Below are 19,485 nucleotides of genomic sequence, written 5' to 3'. Positions count from 1 at the left end.
AGACTTGATGTGTGAGCACTGGAAGATATTCCCCATGTAGCTGCTCTGGGAAGATCATCTAGGTTCCAAGTTCCCTCCCTGGCAGCATCTCCAAGAAAGGGCTAAGAGAGATTCCTGCCTACAACCTTGGAGAAGCCGCTGCCAGTCTGTGAAGACAATACTGAGCTAGATGGACCAAGGGTCTGACTCAGTATATGGCAGCTTCCTACGTTCCTATGACCTGGCCCCTAGCATTTCCACAATGTACTGGGCTGCCTGCAGAGTGCACTGTGGAATTCCTAGAGTTCGGGCTTCATTTCCTTGGCCTCCAGACTGTTGTACACAGTGTCCCTTGTTCCCTTCTGGAATCTAACAGTTTCCCTTTTCAAAAGGTTAGTAGTTGCTTATTCCTCCTGGAACCAGGGGCGGAACCATCATTGCGAGGTAGGGTTCAGAGAACCCAGGCCGCCAATGAAAAGGGCCGCCGATGCCCTCCTTGCGTGTGATGTCATGCACAAAAGGGGCATGGCTGGGATCTGAAGAGCTTAGGCCAGCTCTCCTGAGCTCATTTCCAACCAGTGTTTGGTGTCTGGCTGCATATATTTCCTTTCCTGTCCCTCCAGTAAGGGAGAGAATGGGAAATAAATGCACCCAGCCAGCAAATATTAACTGGAACTGCAATCAGTAGAGCTGGGGCGGGCCCTCTGGCAATCAGGCCACACACCCCTTTACAAATGGTGTCACACCCATGGGTCCCATGTGGCGGCCCAAGCAGGAGGAACACGGGCCGCCTTTCCTCTGCCTATGCCACTGCCTGGAACCCAACATTTTTCTTCTTTTCTAAGGTCTTATTGTTACCTTTATTCAAATCAACTGGCAGGGCTGGCAGGGAAATGGCTTCCCAGTTAGAATTGACCCTTGATGCTTTTGGAATATTTGGTTTTGGTTCTGGATCAAGGATACAGCCTTCCATTTTTCTCATCGCCTCTCTCTCTCGACATATTTGGGAAGCAACACAACAGTCTCACGGCAATTCTGGTGTCAACCGCCATGAGACGCATGTTTTTGGTGGTATACGGAGATGCCAAATAAACAAACCAACAATCAAAAATCCCACTTACTGTGGCTGTGCCTGAGACAGTTTGTGCATTTGTGTCGCTTGTGTTTGGTTCAGAGTGCGTCTGAGCAGGCGGGTACATATTTAACGTGTGCTCTGGAACGGTGGTCTGGCCTGTGTAGTCGGGGGTGGGGTGAGGGTGGGGTGCGGTGTATTCCGCCGGGATGCCGTTCTGAGGAGGAGCGAACTGGGCCGAGGCATAAGGCTGTGCCATTGTGTCAGGAGGTGCTGTCGCTTCCTGATTACCCTGCAGAGAAGAGAAAGGCATTAAAAAGGGAGTCACGTTTGGCCTGTACCGACAAAGTGATGCAAGATCCAACACAACGCATGGACAAGAGCACTGGCATCCATGCAGATCCTCTTCCGACATTATTCTCAATGCAATTCGCACCTAAGCTTCCTTGCACTGCATTGCTGTTAAAGCTGTAGGCCCTGATCCAGATAAAGTTGTGCTGATCTGAAATGTCCCTCTCGAAACTGCACAAGAAACTTCCTTTGAGCTTTGCTGAAGCTGCTTCCAAGAGACTTTCTCAGATGAACATGGTCATGAGTAAATCCCCTGGAAAGCTATGGAATAAGACAGTGAGGTCATTCACATGTGAAAACTGTGTCCTAATCAGCTTTGCGAACTGTGTGTGCTCCCAATTCTCAGCTGTGTGGAAGCAAGGTAAGAGGAAAACCTGGGCAGAAGTGATTGTGTGGAAGCAAGGACGGAGGAAAACATGAGTAGCTTTTCTCCTACCTTTCTTCCACATAGTCACTTCTACCCAGGTTTTCATCTCACCTTGCTTCCATACAACCAAAAATCTACCCACACAAAACTCCAAAACCCAGGTAGAACACAGATTTTGATTGTGTGAATGACCTCAGTCAGTCAGGCATGTGCAAGGTCAGGTTGGGGAGGTTGGACTTTTCAAAAATTAATCTTGGTTTATTATTATTATTATTTATTTATTTGATTTATATACTGCCCTTCCAAAAAATGTCTCAGGGCAGTTATAGGTTTGTGTGGGTGCAATAATTTATAGGCTGGCTGGGAAAATACCCAACTCCGACATTCTAAAGGGTGTAAAGTACCCCAAACTGACATTTGCGGAATTGGGACAGATCAGGTCAGATTCGATCTGGACATTTACAGTAGTGCACACCTTGAGTCATGGTGACTCACATCAAAAGTAAGCCACTCAATAGTACGACTCAGGAATTACTCTACAGGAGCTCTTAATTTCAGTAGGACTACCTGGGAGTAATTTAACCTGGATGTCAGCCAATGAACTAACTTTATCTAGATCATGACTTATTTTGATGCAGCAAGAACAAGTCAGTGCAAAAAATAATACGAAGCAAGGCAGCAATACCGTTGGCTCAAATCCATACACTTTAACTCAGACCAACAGGAACAATCAACATCGGAATAAAAACAAGCACTCGGAGAAACTTGTTTTTTTCAAAATCACAATGATAAGTTGTTATAATCATAAGCATGGGCATTTGCCATCTGACCAGCAAACCCTTATCCTCCCTTAAAGGTAAAGTGTGCCATCCAGTCGATTTCAACTCCTGGTGCCCACAGAGCCCTGTGGTTTTCTTGGTAGAATACAGGAGGGATTGCCCATTGCCTCTTCCTACACAGTATGAGATGATGCCTTTCAGCATCTTCCTGTATTGCTGCTGCCCGATATTCTAGCAGCGGGGATTCGAACCAGCAACCTTCTGCTTGTTAGTCAAGCATTTCCCCGCTGCACCACTTAAGGTAAATCCTCCCATAGCAATGTCTAATGTTTGCTCAATCATTGATCCTCTGCTCCAGGGCAGCTAGGGACACATTCACTCCAGGGGGTGTCACTTTCATAGGGCCAAGTGAGGTTGTTGCCTCAGGCTGTGGATTATTTAGGGTGGAAAGATGCCCTCTACTGTAGACATCAGAGCAGCTTTTGGGGACGGAATTAACCCTTGCAAAGCTGGCAAGGATCAGGAGCAGAGAAGAGGAGGTCTGGCACAAATCAGCCTGATGGATGACCAGCTCGCAGGCAGCAGGGGAGAGAGAGGAGTCACCCAAGATGCTGCCGGAATGTAGAGGCAGCTGTATCTCCTTTGCCTCCCCACTCCAAGGATGAGCTGCTCCTGTCTAGCCCGTTCACAGGTTTGTTTGAACACATGGAGTATTTAAGGACTTAGACGTTCAATAGAAGTTGCTACCCAAATTATCAGTCCAATTTTTCCAGATGCATCCACTCCCAGCACCCATTGCAAACTGGAGTAACCCAATATCCAGAAAAATGCCTGCTCTGGAAGCAGTCGGAAGGACGACAACTACAACTACAAATATTTACATACTGCCCTTCAACCCAAGTTCTCAAAGAGGTTTATAGAGAAAAATAAATAATACATAAATCAGATGGTCCCCTGTCCCCAAAGGGCTCACACAGAGGTGCACCTAGGTAATTTTGGAGCCTGGATCTAAAGGCCTTTGGAAACACGGAGCCTGCCCCGCCCACCCCATGCAAGTTAAGCATTTTTTAACGCATAGATTCTGGAAGGAACAAACCACATCACCCAGGACAGACAAAAGACCATTTGGGGGCCCCCAGGGGTGTGTGGAGGCTCTGGACTTTGGCCCAAAGGTCATAGGAACATAGGAAGCTGCCACATACTGAGTCAGACCACTGGTCTATCGAGTTCAGTATTATCTTCACCGACTGGCAGTGGTTTCTCCAAGGTTGCAGGCAGGAGTCTCTCTCAGCCCTCTCATGGAGATGCTGCCAGGGAGGGAATATGGAACCTTCTGCTCTTCCCAGAGCGTCTCCATCCCCTGAGGGGAAGATCTTCCAGTGCTCACACATCAAGTCTCCCTTTCATATGCAACCAGGGCAGACCCTGCTTAGCTAAGGGGACAAATCATGCTTGCTACCACAAGACCAGCTCTCCTCTCCTAAGGTCCAGGCGTAAGAGCACCTCTGGGCTCACAATCTAAAGGTTGTACATATCAGGAGGTATCGAAATTAGATAGATAGATAGATAGATAGATAGATAGATAGATAGATAGATAGATAGATACCAGTGTCAGCCACTGGAGGAATGCTGTGCTGGGGTTAGAGAGGACCAAATGCTCTCTCCCTGCTAAATATAAGAGAATCACCACTTTTAAAAGGCATTTCTTTGCTCAGTGAGCAGGGAAGTAGTGTTGCTTGGTTGCAACCCAAAGAGACCTTGCATAGTTTTAAATTCACGGCTCAGCCAGGGGACAAGGCACAGATGATTCTGTCCATGTGTTTTTTGCTTCCAGTCCTTTCCCTCGCCCGCCTCCCTCCCTCCTCACCTGCTCTAGTAAGCAGAACTCCAAAGGGGCCACACACACCAGAGAGCGAAGGCAGGCAGATGGAAGTGGGAAACCACCGAGTGGGAGAAGTCACAGCTGTCTGGTATCCTGCTCCAGGAATATAAAGTTCCATGGGCAAAATTCTGGGATTCAGCCTCACAACCCTACCAAGAGGGTGTGGAAACACCAGTTCTTAACAATGCAATTAAAGTCAGCAGATTTTTTTAAAAAGGGTTTTTAAAAAGAGAGAGATGGGGGAACTAAAGTCCAGGTGCAATTTGTTCTAATGATTTTTATGCTACCTTGAGCTCTGAACACAGATGTTATGGAGACCCCCACTGTTTCTCATTAACAATGACAGCCGTTCCACCAGCTCCAAATTAATATTCCTAGCATTCACTCTTAGTGCTAATTACAGCTAATATTTAATTAAGAGCAGTGAGCTTGGTAAGATTTTGTATGGGGCACTTTAAACTTATTTCACTTCAAAGGCACCATGCTCTAGCCTTCAAAACCATGCCACCCTCTCTCTGTGTGTGGACCAGGATACCTGTGTGTATGGGGATTCACATGTGCTATTCCTCACCATTAAATGTCCGGTTGATGTGCCTTTCTTCAGACTCCAGAATGGAGTGTGTGTGTGTGTGTGTGTGTGTGTGTGAGAGAGAGAGAGAGAGAGAGAGAGAGAGAGAGAGAGAGAGAGAGAGAGAGAATCCATGCTTTCTCATAAGAACAGCCCTGCTGGATCAGGCCCAAGGCCCATTCAGTCCAGCAACCTGTTTCACACAGTGGCCCACCAGATGCCACTGGAAGCCACAGGCAGGGCATACCGTCTCTCTTGCCTTTGCTCCCCTGCAACTGGTACTCAATGTAGAATCCCTTGCTGAAGGAGAGGAATTCTCCTCTCCTCTTGTGCAATTCTCTGCCACAAGATGTGGTGACAGCCAACAACCTGGATGGCTTGAAGAGGGGTTTGGCTAACTTAATGGAGGAGAGGTCTATCAACGGCTACTAGTCGGAGGGCTAAAGGCCACTTCCAGGCTCAAAGGCAGGATGTCGCTGAGTACCAGTTGCAGGGGAGTAACAGCAGGAGAGAGGGCATGCCCTCAACTCCTGCCTGTGGCTTCCAGCAGCATCTGGTGGGCCACTGTGCAAAACAGGATGCTGGACTAGATGGGCCTTCAGCCTGAGGGAAATTCAAGTCCCCTTGGAGGCTGAGCCTGAGGAAGAAGGTTGGCTTAGCTGCCTTGACTTAGTGTCAGAAAGAAACAGGCTGTAGGCATGCTTATCAAACCCAGCCTGAGGTAACCAAACACACAGGCGTTGGCTCAAGGCTGACTAATTTGATGCCGGAGTCTGAAAAGAAACAGGCCCCTTAAGGGTCAGCCTGAGGTAACATAGCAAAATTATAAGCCTCAGCCTGTTTGTAAGAAATGCTCCATTTCTCTCACCCCAATGTATATCTCCAAGCATTTGATGCAGTTGCTGCGGGCATTAAAGAAAGAAAAGAGGCACTGTCAGATACGGAAGTGCCAGGATATAGCCATGAGGGTGGTGCAAAGCCCTTGGTAGCCAACGCGCTCCAGAAGAGTTTGGCCACAATCTGACCACCAAGGCTTCAATCCAGATCTAAGATGGTAGATTTACTGGATTGGGCTGCACTGAGAAAGTGGCATAGCCCTCCAGCACTTCACAGATGCAAACAGAGACATTGTTGTAACTCCTCTATTCTTAGACGGGCAACTTCTTGCCCCCAAGATCAGCAAGCACCCCATTCCCCTCAGTACACTGTTGTACATGTATAAAGGTACAGGAAACATTTGATGTTTGTCTTTTCCTCCTTCTGTTGGTATTCTACAACAGAGTGGTTAGCAGCTTTCAAATGAGAGGGGAAAAAAGCATTACAGCGAGGCTAAGCTAAGTGATTTGGCCTAAAATGTAATGAAATCCACATTTCACCTCCAAAATATGTTTTATGTGGCAGGGTGTAAAGCAATATAAAGCAGTATAAAGCAACTGGAAAAATCCAGTTTATTTCTTTCTGCGTACATGCAGAATTCTCTTAAGTTGCCGGTGTTGGGCGGCGGGGAAGAACCTTCGTTTTATAGAGGCAAACGCTTCCTAGGAATTCTCCAGTTTATTACGGCTTATAAAATGCCAGTTTCCGACATTCTGTGCAGCATGTTTCACATCTCCCATTTAATCCCCCCCACCAGTGCCGTCTGATCTGTTGCACAAAGCACTTATAATTAAGAAATTGTGTGATAAGTGTCAAAACATATGGAGCAACCCTGTTATGTTTGCACACAATAGAAAGGCAGAGGAAATGTGACTTACGCAATGTTCATATTTAAGCACACACTCGCAGAACAAAATTGTATTTATTCATTCCTTTGGAGTGGAGGGGACGGGGTGGGGGGAGAAGAAGAAGGGAGGAAATCACCGCTTTATGGCTTCTCCCATTTTAAAAGTTGAGCTTGCTGTTTTATTGTTGGTTTTTATGCTATTTTGGGTTCTTTCCCCCCTTTGTGTGCTCGGCTCCTTTGGCAGGAGATATTTCACGTTCTCAGAGAAAGCCGTATTCGTGCTGTAGTTAAATGAGCCAAATTGCATCATATCCGCAGGGCATGGGAACAAAGAAGAAATATGCAAAGCAGGAGGGGGGAAACCCACTCGAAATACTCCGCTAACCTGTTGGTTAGGAGAACAGCTCAGTTCGGCATATCAAGCGCAGCAGAGAGACATAATCACATGTATATAGTCTTGCCTTTAGAATGATTGTGATAGTCAAATATGGATTCGGATGAAGAATGTTGCATGTGGTGGCAGAGGAGCAGAGGCAGAAGAGAGCATTTCCTCTGCAGAAAAACAACAACCACCTAACTCAGTGAAAGGAAACCGAATTTACCTGCTGGATCACCCTGTTTCCTTTTCCTGCCTCTAGAGCAGGGTTTCTTAAACTTAGATCCTCAGATGTTGTTGGACAACAACTCCCATGACCCCCAGTCACCAAGACCATGGCTGGGGATGATGGGAGGTACAGTCCAACAACATCTGAGGACCTAAGGTTAAGAAACCCTGCTCTAGGAACTTAGTGATGTCATTCACACAATCAGAAAGTGTGTGAGTACATGGTGCATTATTGGGAAACCCCCCCCCCCATTGTGTCAGACGTGGCTGCTTGACACACGAGCGCAAAAATGGTGTTGGGGAGCCTCATTTAGAACGGAGGTTTCACAGGCTAGTTTGCTACTGTGTCGTCACCGGGATGGGGCCTGATCCCGGCGGTTTGCACACGTGCACAAAACCGGGCTGAGCTCCGTTAGCCTGGTTTTGCACCCTTGTGTGAAGAGTCTCAATCACTTCTGTCCAGGTTTCCCTCCTATCTTGCTTCCACACAGTGAGGCGAGTCTCACGATCAGAGAGACTCACCTCTAGGGGGTTAGTGGAGAGAGCGGGCTTAGCCCGGATCGGCTGTCCACACAACTGCCGATGCAAGGCATGCTGGAGAGACCCCTGAGCCAGGAGGCTGCTTTTCAGCCTCCCGGTTGAGGGTCTCCTCATGAGCAGCCACAGCGCAGAGCTGCGCTTTGGCAACTCACGGGCAGAAAACCCAGGTCTGCAGAGTGCTTGCTCCGCAAACCCAGTTTAACTGCTGAGCTACTTAAGCGGGTGACCCGCTTAAGAACCACCGGGCTTGCAGCCAAGACCAGTGGTTCTCATGACGGGAGGAAATCGGGCTAGCCTCCACTAGCCTGATTTCCTCCTAGCCTCAATCACTTCCACCCAGATTTCCCTTTAGGTCAGGGGTTCTCAAACTTGGGTCCCCAGATGTTGTTGGACTTCAACTACTATGGCTGGGGGCATTATGGGAGTTGAAGTCCAACATCACCAAGGGACCCAGGTTTGAGAACCCCTGCTTTAGGTGATATTATGGTATCAGCCTTGAAGAGACAGAGGGGCTATTCCCACGATCAGCCAAAATCGGGCTAGGGGAGCCTAGCCCGATTTTGGCTGATCGTGGGAGCCACCGGGATCGGAGGTGAGCCCGGTGACTCCCAGGCGGTTAACCCACCTAAGTACCCCTCCCCTAAAATCGGGTTTGCAGCATGAGCACTCCGCAAACCCGGGTTTTTTTCAATCGTGAGTAGCTGCAGTGTGGCTCCGCGGCGCAGCTACTCATGAGGAGAACCCTAGAGGGGAGGTGAAAAGCTGCCTCCCAGCTCCGGGAGTCACACCAGCATGCCCTGCACACTTGCGCAAGGCATGCTGGCGCTTCCGGATCCCCCCAATTCCTGCCGGCTCCATCACGGAACCGGCAATCATGTGGGCGGCCAATCCGGCCGCCCAGGGCTCCCGCCCGGATCGTCTGCTGGGAAAGCGGGCTTAGCAAAACTGGCAAAAGTGGGTCTCACTGATCGTGAGACCCGCCTCAGTTACTCAGAGGTCATTCATACAATAAAAAACTGTTCTACCCGGGTTTGGGAGCTGTGTGTGCTTCCAATTTTTGTGTGGAAGCACGGTAGGAGGGAAACCTGCGTAGAAGTGATTGTGTGGAAACAAGGTAGGAGGGAAGCCCGGGTAGCTTTTCCTCCTCTCTTTCTTCCACACAACCACTTCCACCCAGGTTTTCCTCCTACCTTGCTTCCACACAAAAATTGGAAGCACACACAGCTCCCACACCATCCAATTTTGGTCCCAATGTTTGTGTGGAAGCAAGGTAGGAGGACGACTGACGGACTTGGTCATGGGCCCCCATGGGTGCCCACTCACACCTCCAGAGCAAGTGGGCAGGTGGCTGAGCGGGCGTCCCCCATCCCTGCCACCCACCCAGCCTCCTCGCTGCCTCCGCCCACCACTCCTGCTTCTGGGCAGCCGGTCTGCTGCAGCATATTATAACCATGGGGCTTTGTTGTGTGGTGACACCATTACCACACCCCAGGGCAGGCCAGCTGCCCAGTGGCAGATGAAAGAGAAGGAGAGCTCCCCTCTCTTGCCTGTGTTTCTCCTCACCAACTGACCTGTTCTCCAAACCTACTCCAGAAAGGATCCTGTCACTGAAGTAGACCTTTCCCCATCAGTCGCACGACCCTTCCTTTGGCTTCCATTGCTTTAAAAGGAAATATCTCGCAGTTCTCATGACCAGACCTACCTAAGCTAGAGCTGCCTATCCAGGCTGGATTTGTGGTAAAGGTAAAGTGTGCCGTTGAGTCGGTGTTGACTCCTGGAGACCAGAGAGCCCTTTGGGAGAATACAGGAGGGGTTGACCATTGCCTCCTCCCGCACAGTGTGAGATGATGCCTTTCAGCATCTTCCTATATCACTTCTGCTTGATATAAGTGGGGATTCAAACTGGCAACCTTTGTGGTAGAAGCATGAATTTCCCCTGTTGCTAAGCAGGGTCCACCCTGGCTTGCATTTGAATGGGAGACTACATGTGTGAGCACTGTAAGAGATTCCCCTTGCTCTGGGAAGAGCAGCTGCCTGCTTGCATGCAGAAGGTTCCAAGTTCCCTCCCTGGCAGCATCTCCAAGACAGGGCTGGGAGAGATTCCTGCCTGCAACCTTGGAAAAGCTACTGCCAGTCTGGGCAGACAATTTTGAGCTTGATGGACCAATGGTCTGACTCAGTATATGGCAGCTTCCTATGTTCCTATGTTCCATTCACTTATAATTCTGAATCAGAGTTTTTAAAAAACAACACCCCTATAAATTAAACATCTTGTCTCTTTTTTAATAACTGAAATAGTTTTACCTTTGTCATTTTCTGTCCTCCTGTTTGTCTACCAAGGGAAATCTTTCAGAAATGATTCTCAGCTTTACTTTGTGTGTGTACTGCAAGTTAAGCTAGCTAACACTTCACTATTTAAAGGACCTTTAAAGGACTCTCGGGGTTGTCCCCAAAATGATTAAACTTCTAATTAAATCACATATCAAAGAAGAAGGCTAAGAAGATACAAAGAGCCCCAAAGAATTCATCTTTACTGTCTATCTGTCACAAGATGCAGGGATGCAGAGACAGGAACGAAATGGAGCAGGTGAATTTTTATTTACAGATGTCCCATATTCCTCAGCAAGAAAAAGGAAAGATAGCTAGAATGATAGACAAACACTATTAACCCTGTCATTAAATCTGCATTCCAGCTTGAACACGCTGGCAGCACAATCCTATTACAGAGATGAGTACTTTTCTCCCTTTCCCTCCCTTTTACTGCTTCTCTGGTCTATTCTGCCCTGCGATTCTAAATTCTGATTTAACTAGGATACATTCTAGAATTAATTCTGAAATTGGAGCATGCACAATTTTGGTTCCTTCCATTCATTTGCATCTCCACCTCCTCCTCCCCCTCTTCTTCCATTTCCTCCCCCTCTTCCTCCTCATCCTATTCCTCCCCTCCACTTCCTCCTCCTATTCCTCCTCCTCCTCCTCCTCCACTTCCTCCTCCTCCTCCTCCTCCACCACCACCTCCTCTTCCTCCTCCTCCTCTGTGTCCCCTGCCCCCACACAGGGCCTAAACTTATGAAATGGCAAAGAAGCCATTCTCATGACCACGAGGGATGCCAGCCCAGTTCCATGCAGCCATGTGCTGCAATGGGAGCCATACAGCCCCAAGCAGCAAACCTTCAAAAATACCCCTCCCCTTAAACCAGGCAAACGGAGCGAGCTTTCTGTTAACCTGGTTTTTCCAATTGTGAGATGCCATGGCATGGCTCTGCACCACGGTGACACATGAGTAGACGGGAAGCTACAACAAGACTCCCAGCCTTGGGGGTCTCCCCAGAATGCCCCACACACTCGTGCGAGGCATCCTGGGATGATCCCCACCACCCTTCCTGGCTCTCTGCCGGAGCTGGTAATCGTGTCAGTGGCCAACACGACCACCCAGGGATGGCTACCTGCTTGTGTGGTGAGAGCGGCCTACCCACTCTCCCTGCCGAGGCCTGGTTAGGCTCCACATGTTGATCATGTGTTCAGCCTCAACATAGAATCCCTTGCTGAAGGAGAGGAATTCTCCTCTCCTTTCTCCTCCTGTGGAATTCTCTGCATGGGAACATAGGAAGCTGCCATATACGGAGTCAGACCATTGGTCCATCTAGCTCAGTATTGTCTGCACAGACTGGCAGCGGCTTCTCCAAGTTTGCAGGCAGGAGTCTCTCTCAGCCCTCTCTTGGAGATGCTGCCAGGGAGGGAACTTGGAACCTTCTGCTCTTCCCAGAGCGGCTCCATCCCCTGAGGGGAATATCTGACAGTGCTCACACTTCTAGTCTCCCATTCATATGCAACCAGGGCAGACCCTGCTTAGCTAAGGGGACAAGTCATGCTGGCTACCACAAGACCAGCTCTCCTCTCCTCACTTTGAGGCCATTGAGAACCCCCATATTATGCCAGCCTTGGCCTTCTTCTCAACCCTATTGGCAAGCCTAGCAACACGCACACCCCACACTAAGGCGAGGAGCAGAAGACTGATATAGTTAATTGAACCAAAGGGTCAAGGATGGAGGACCTACTGAAGAGACCATTAACTAGCACAGCTACTGTCCATCCCCATGGTTTGGTGAGCCATTTCGGTTTTGACTACATCTTTAAGAACACTCCCCGACTCAAAGCAAACCATTAAACTGATGTTAGCATTAGAGGCTTTGCTTTCAGCAAAGGAGGCAATAATCGGGAAACAGAGATTACAGAACAGGGAGCTGAGCTCTGCCTTGTTGGGATTTCCCACCCATTGACAGGCATACAACAAAAGCGTCTGGCTTCACAGGAGGGAATTAAAAAAAAAGAAATAGACTTATTGTTACCTGGCTGTGAATAGGGGTGGGTGCGCGTGTGCACACACACACACACACACACACACACACGGCTTGGTTCAAATTCCAATCAATTTGAACCAAACCACGTCGCTCAGAACCGGTTCAAGTCAGACTGACCGGCCGGTCCAGCCCGGTTGATCCACGCTGGCTGGATAAGGAGCTTTTACTACTACTTCTACTACTACTATTATTTATTATTTATTTTATTTATTTATTAGATTTATATACCGCCCTTCCGATATGGCTCAGTGCGGTTCACAACAACAACAACTACTACTGATATTTATATCCTGCTCTTCAACCAAAGTTCTCCAAGCAGTTTACACAGAAAAACAACACATAAATAAGAGGGTCCCCTGACCCCAAAGTGCTCACAATCTCAAAAGAAACATAAGGGAAATACCAGCAACAGCCACTGGAGGGATGCTGTGCTGGGGTTGGATAGGGCCAGTTGCTCCCCCAGTGCTACAGATAAGAGAATCACCACTTCAACAGGTGTCGCTTTGCTCAGTTAGCAGGGTTCTCCTCTTTTAATCTCTCTGGCCGCCCTCACCTGGCCACGCGTCACCATTGCGGAACTGGTTCACCTGAACCAGGCCTGGTCCAGCTCAGTCATGGACTGAACCTTGCTCATTTCAATCCACAATACAATCTGAACCTACAGACCAGACCGGTTCGAGGTGAACTGGTTCCACTACAAACCAGTCGTGCACACCCCTAGCTGTGGATATTTGTCTCTGCAACCACAAATGATAATTCCACTTAATTTTCTCCAATGGACGCCCACTCGACCTACAGCTGGGACCTTTGGAAACACACCTGGGTTAATTTTATTTTTTGTTAAGACTATGCATTTTGCAAGCAACATATTATACCTCTGAGGGTGCTTCCTCCCTCTGGTTCAGAAACCGCCTTTCCCTTCCTGTCCCCGACATAAAAAATGAATGTATATTTCATTTTGGCTCATTTCAAGTGTGCAGTTTCATTAGTTTCTTCCTCTGGATGCTAACTTTGAAAAAACAAACAACCCCATGAAGTATTCTGGGGAAAATCGGCAGGGTTTTAAAAATCAACTCAGCCGCAATAGATATTATCAAAGGTGAATGGTGCTCTAGAGATGTTTAGGAGCAGGAGAGCAGGGTGTCACAAAATTCTGTGGGAAGCAAAGTTTCATGAACTCAGAGCTTCCGGCATAAGCAAAACTTTAGAGGAAATTTGAAGGAAGCAAAATAATCTGAGTATAATTATCAGACTTTCTCGAAAAGAAGCTAGATGTCTCCACATTGCTAAATACTGAGCCTCTTCTCACGAGCAGCCTAACCCAGACAATAGCAGCTCAGCCTGGGTTAGGATCAATCAATCAATCAATCAATCAATCAATCAATCAATCAATCAATCTTTATTACAATCTTAGACCAGCACAAGAATAAAAAGCATACAAGGGCATGGACAAGGAGAAAATATCATATGTTAAAGATACATCACAATCTAAAATATCACTATTAGCCAATTACTCCCCTACCATACAATTGTGTTATAAAAAATACTGGTGTGATAAAACCACAAACTACAGAGATTACAAAGCCACTATGAAGCCATCCTCATGATCAGTGAGGAGAGCTTTGGGGCTAACTGCAGGGAGAACGGGCTTTCCGCTCTCCCCGCAGACAAGTGGCCACTCAGAGCTGGGTAGCCATATTGGCCGCCCACATGACTGCCGGCTCTGGCACAGATCCGGCAGGGGTGGCAGGGATTAGGGGCTGCACGGCCCCCAGAAGTTTAAGGATGCCTCATGCAAGCGCGGGGGGCATTATGGAGAGAGCCCCGAGCCCAGGAGGCTGCTTGCAGCATGCTGGTCGGGGGTCTACTCGTGTGTCGCCGTGCGCTGCGGCAACTCATGAGCAAAAAGATGAGGTTAACAGAGCACTTACTCCATTAACCTCATCTTAGGGGAGGGTGTTTTAGGCGGGCTATCCACCATGGTTCCCACGATCCCTGGGTGGCTCCCACAATCCCTGGGAAGCAGGCTAAGCAACCTTAGCCCACTTTCCAGTGATTATGAGCCCCTGGTGGCGCAGTGGTAAAACTGCCACCCTGTAACCAGAAGGTTACAAGTTTGATCCTGACCAGGAGCTCAAGGTTGACTCAGCCTTCCATCCTTCCGAGGTCGGTAAAATGAGTACCCAGAATGTTGGGGGGCAATATGCTAAATCATTGTAAACTGCTTAGAGAGCTTCCAGCTATAGAGCGGTATATAAATGTAAGTGCTATTGCTATTGCTATTGCTATGAGAATAGCTTCTGTGTTTTATACAATGAGAGAAGTGCAGTAAGAAGCATCTCAACGAAAGGTTAAAATGCTGAAAATCAAAAGAGGATTGGTTATGGACAAGGCAAACAAAATCAATGTGAAACCTGGGCTAGGCTGCTTGTGTGCAACATCGGGATCAGGCACGATCCCAGCGCTGCCGTGATGCCTAACCCTACATTAAAAAAAACCCCGGCTGTCAGCCAGGGCTAAGGGGGTGAGCGAGCCCTTAATCCCGTATGTTTGCTTGGGCTGTGGGCAGACTGGGCAGACATAGAGATGAGTGCCTAGAGTGCCCATCTCACAGGGGCATCCCCTGATGCACCACGCTTGTCAACACACAGTGCATTGTGGGATATCCATAGGCCGGGATGCATTGTCCTGGCTTCTGGAGATCGACGCTACCTTGAGCCAAAAAGACAGGGATGTTCTTTTTAGTGCAGGAATTGTCCTGTTTCCGTCAGAACTGTAGCCCGTTTAGGAGATCCCCTTGCTACATGTCCCCCTACATTTCTCCCCAGACAATCTCCATGCAGCATTTACTTGATTGTCTGGGGAGAACATGCTGCAAGGCGGCCTCTGAAATGGGCCACGGTTCAGAGGGAAACATGGCAAGTCCTGCACTAAAAAGGCATTCCTGTCTGCTGCCTTCCTGCAAATGTTTGCGGCCGAGTGGAATCGATTTTCTCTTTTTCTCCATGAGTTTGCAGATCTATGAAGCCGTGGTAGTAAAGGGCCGGCGCTTTGATTCCAGAGACGGATAACCTTTTCTATAGATTCAATATGGCCTGTCAATTATAACTGGGACTCTGTGTAACACAGTAATCTGGCTTGAATACAGAGGTTTGGACAAGCCCAAATATTATTCGGGAAATGGCTTCCATTGTACTGAAGCCCACAGTACCCAAACATCTCTGCTAATTAATCCCAGAAATTTCCTGGGGTCGTTTCCATCCTCTTGCAACACTCTGCACTTGTTAGGGATTTCCTTTCAAATCCTTTTCGTGCCAACCCAGCTCATCTAATCTCCCAGTCTGCAGCATGGCTTCAAAATATGTTTGTGCAACAATGATTCAGTATTTTCAAAGCTGAATACTAAAAATGTGATTTTGCAAGGCTGGGCATTTTCTTTTTAGGGGAAAGATGTCTAGGGAGAAGGCAATGGTTTCCAAAGGCTTGAATGTGTGAGAGACAGGGATGGTGGTGAAAATTTTTACATATTTTACAACATGATAGTATAAAGAAGTACATGTTTTGGCTGTACAAAGCCCCAGATACTCTCAAGGTATACTGCCTTTGAACTTGGAGGTTTTATTTAATTTGCATAGCAAATAGTTGTACATAGACTGCTCTTCCGTTCATGTGCCCATTTCTTTTTTTGAATCCACCTAAGGCGACCAGCACCAGACTTTGTGGAAAGAAAGATATTTATAATGCAAATAATAAGTAGAGAAATAGAAGCCTTTGACAGAACCAGAATTCTAGAATTATTAGGACTATATTTGGAAAAGAGGCAACTATGAGGAGATATGAGAGAGGTGTTTAAAATTATGCATGTAGCAGAGAGTGGACAGAGAGGAATTTGTCTCCCTCTCTCACAATGCTAGAACCAGGGGTCATCCCATGAAACTGAAAGCTGGGAAATTTAGGACCAACAAAAGGAAGCTCTTCTTCACACAGCCATAATTAACTTAAGGAATTCTCTGCCACAGGATGTGGTGATGGCCACTACCCTGGATGGCTTTAAAAGGGGCTTAGACAAAGTCATGGAGATAGCCATTGACAGGTCTATCAATGGCTACTAGTCTTACTAGTCTGGTGGCTATAGGCCACCTCCAGCCTCAGAGGCATGATGGCTCTCAATACCAGTTGCAGGGGAGCAACAGCAGGAGAGAGGGCATGCCCTCACTTCTTGCCCGTGGACTTCTCAGAGGCATCTGGTGGGCCATTGTGGGAAACAGGATGGTGGACTAGATTGACCTTGGGCCAGGGCTGTTCTGATGTTACACGTGCCATTTGATCCTGCATCATCATCAATTTCTCCTCCTCTTTTTCTTCCTCTCCCTCCTCTTCTTCAGGCTTGCAGGATCAATGTCCACTGACTGGAGCTATGTGCAAATAGCAGCTGGGGGAAAATGATGGAACTAGGTACAACCTGGTCATGTAGAGGATGGAGTCAATTATCGGCTGCACTCCAAGCACCTTACAATGAGATGCACATATCTGCATCGGAATTTTTACAGATCAGGGATTCCAACAGCCTAAGTCAGAAATACTGGCTGACTTAATGCAAATGTTCTAGCAGTCTCGTAGATCTTCCAAAATGCCCCATTACTAAAATGTAGTAAAGAAAAGAAATATATCGTACCAGTCCATCCCAATCTGGGCACATATCTGCCCAGACCCGCTTTAGCCCACATCTGCCTGCATCTGCCTGGCCCACAGAATCTCCCAGCCTTGCCTTTCTGAATTGCGTTCTGCATCGACATTTCTTCACATATTCTAATTTGCCCTGCATTTGCTGAACATGCAAGATGTTGAATGGCAAAGCTCCGCTTTTGTATGCAAGGATTTTCTGGCCAGGGAAAAGGAATTCTGATTAGATATTGCCACACTATGTAGAAATTGATTGCTTGTAGGTATTCAATCAGGGAAAAAAGGTCCTATTTTAAATATTACAATTGCATTTTATGGTACATCACTCGTGTCGAGTTTAAATTTAATCATATTAGCATTTTAAAAAATAAGACATTCTGAATACCTGCTCATCTCACTATGCCAGAAGGGAGAGTTTATGAAGCCTTCACTTTTATTTAATAATCTGATGTCTGTATTAAACAATTTGGATACACGATATATCCTGCAACGAATCTATTCTATTGATTGCCTTTTTAATGCATGATGAGAACGAGTGACCTCGCAGCTAGATCAAAATGTGCCTGAGTAATTATTCCTGCTCTTCAGAAAGCAGCTTCTAGAAGGGGAAACGGGCTCCATCCCCAACATGGAAATAAGCATAATCAAGGTACAATGAATTCATTTGAGGAGGTTGGGGAGAAAGGTCATCCTCTTTCCCTTGGCAGAACCACACCCCAGAAAAGAGGCATGGATTTATGTATTCACAAATGCAGATGTGTGACAGATGTGCCCATTGGCTCTTCTGTCTTTTCTTTCTTTTTTAAAAGCACATGTTGAGGTGAACAAACCACATTAGAACCAAGGAGGCAGGTAGGAAGTCTGAACATTGTCCCACTGAACCAATCAGTCTTTACTGATACGGCCACAGGCCAGCAGACAGTACAAGACAAACAAAGAGAACAAGTAGGTAAGAGTAATCAAATTACAAATATACCTATACTACACAGAGTGAAATTCATAGACTATACTATACAGTAGTCAAACCTCTTTCACTACTGAGCCCACTATGTGGAATTTAGCAATTGTTGGAGCTCTTCTCATGATCGGTGAAAAGAACCTGTGGACTGTCTGTGTGGAAGGAGATGATCTTTGGTCAGTCTCTAGGTGGGCGGATTGCCTAGAGCACACAGGGAATGCTTGAGAGACCCCCTGAGCCCAGGAGGTTGCTTGGAGCCTCCCAGTGGGGGTCACCTCATGTGTTGCCATGGCATGGAGCACAATACACAATTGGAAAACCTGGGTTAGCACAGCACTCGTTCTGCTAACCTGGGCTACGGGGAGGGGTGTTTAAGTGGGTTACCAGCTTTGGGGAAACTGGGCTCACCTGTGAGCCCGGTGGTTCCCACGGTCCATGGAAAGCGGGCTAAGTTCCCTTAGCCCACTTTCCACTGATCGTGAGAATCGCCTCACTACATTTTAGATCCCACTCAGGTCGAAACAGGAAGGCCCCACTCTGAATGCACATGTGCGAACACACTGCCTTGATACTGCCACCCAGAACAAAACTCATTCCGCACACAGATGAAAAAACATTAGAGAGAACACTGGTGCCCACTGCAGCTGCAAGCAGCTGTGGCAGACACACAATTTTAAAAAACCTTAACCTCATTTAGGCAGGAGGCTACTAAGGCAGGTTTGCCGCTGTATAGCTGCCAGGATTGGGCCTGATCCCGGTGGTTCACACCAGCATGCAAAACTGGGTTGAACTCCCTTAGCCTGGTTTTGCATGCTCATGTGAATTGCCTTGTTTTCTCATTTTACTCGCAAACACAACTTAGCAACATTTAGGGATATCTCATCTTTCTGGTCGGACAGCAAGAAACTAATACAAAATGAATCCGCATGCCCTGGAAATTTAGTGAAAAGTGGAGAAATGGAATGATAAGGGAAATCCCTGCAACACTCACAGGGCAGCAGGACATGGGATGTGGTTCCTATGGTGCCTGAGACAAAGGGACAGAGTCTTTGGGCATTTGGGATTTTCCGGGACTTTCCTGCAAGCACAGTGGTCGGTACTGAGCCAATGCGATATTTGTGATGGTGAGCTGAGTTAAATCTCTAGCAGGATTTGAGCTAAATGGCTGGCTTCCAAGGAAAAGTCCCTTAGGAATAAAAGATTGTTCTATTTGCACATCGATATCAGAAACACACTGAGGCTCTTCACACGAGCGTGCAAAACTGGGCTAAGGGAGCCCTGCCCAGTTTTGCACGCTCATGTGAACCACTGCGCCTGATTGTGATATGCGGACAGAAGATCGTCTGTGAGAAAGGTAGGCTAAATCCACCTTCCCTGCAGACGGCCCCAGAGGTCTTCCCACTGGCTAAAGACACAAAACCAACTTGTGTGTAAAAGAATTCTTTGTCTTTCTTGAACTAGGCAAGCATATTAGTATGCAACCTATATATTTTGTGGAAATTACACTCCACCTCTGAACATGTCTGCATGGAACTAAGTATCGCTGGGTTAAATGGCACTTACTTCCTAATAAACGTGGTAAAATTTGACACACATTTTGTTTCCTTAAAAATAATAA

The 19,485-nt window shown here is 47.4% G+C and overlaps 1 protein-coding gene across 23 annotated transcripts in view; it reads right to left on the bottom strand.

Annotated features, from left to right (window-relative positions):
• RBFOX1 (RNA binding fox-1 homolog 1) overlaps nt 1-19,485 on the bottom strand; it is a 1,664,339-nt gene that overhangs the window by 157,768 nt on the left and 1,487,086 nt on the right. For all 23 annotated transcript variants that reach the window (XM_053276061.1, XM_053276046.1, XM_053276045.1 and 20 more), the window contains one exon: nt 1,101-1,343. In XM_053276061.1, coding sequence (XP_053132036.1) covers nt 1,101-1,343 — 243 coding nt within the window. The remainder of the gene's footprint in view (nt 1-1,100; nt 1,344-19,485) is intronic.

Source organism: Hemicordylus capensis, chromosome 13 (genome assembly GCF_027244095.1).
Source record: "Hemicordylus capensis ecotype Gifberg chromosome 13, rHemCap1.1.pri, whole genome shotgun sequence".
NCBI lineage: Eukaryota > Metazoa > Chordata > Lepidosauria > Squamata > Cordylidae > Hemicordylus > Hemicordylus capensis.
The sequence above is the reverse complement of the archived record's forward strand: the minus strand, read 5'-3'. Positions and strand labels throughout refer to the sequence as shown.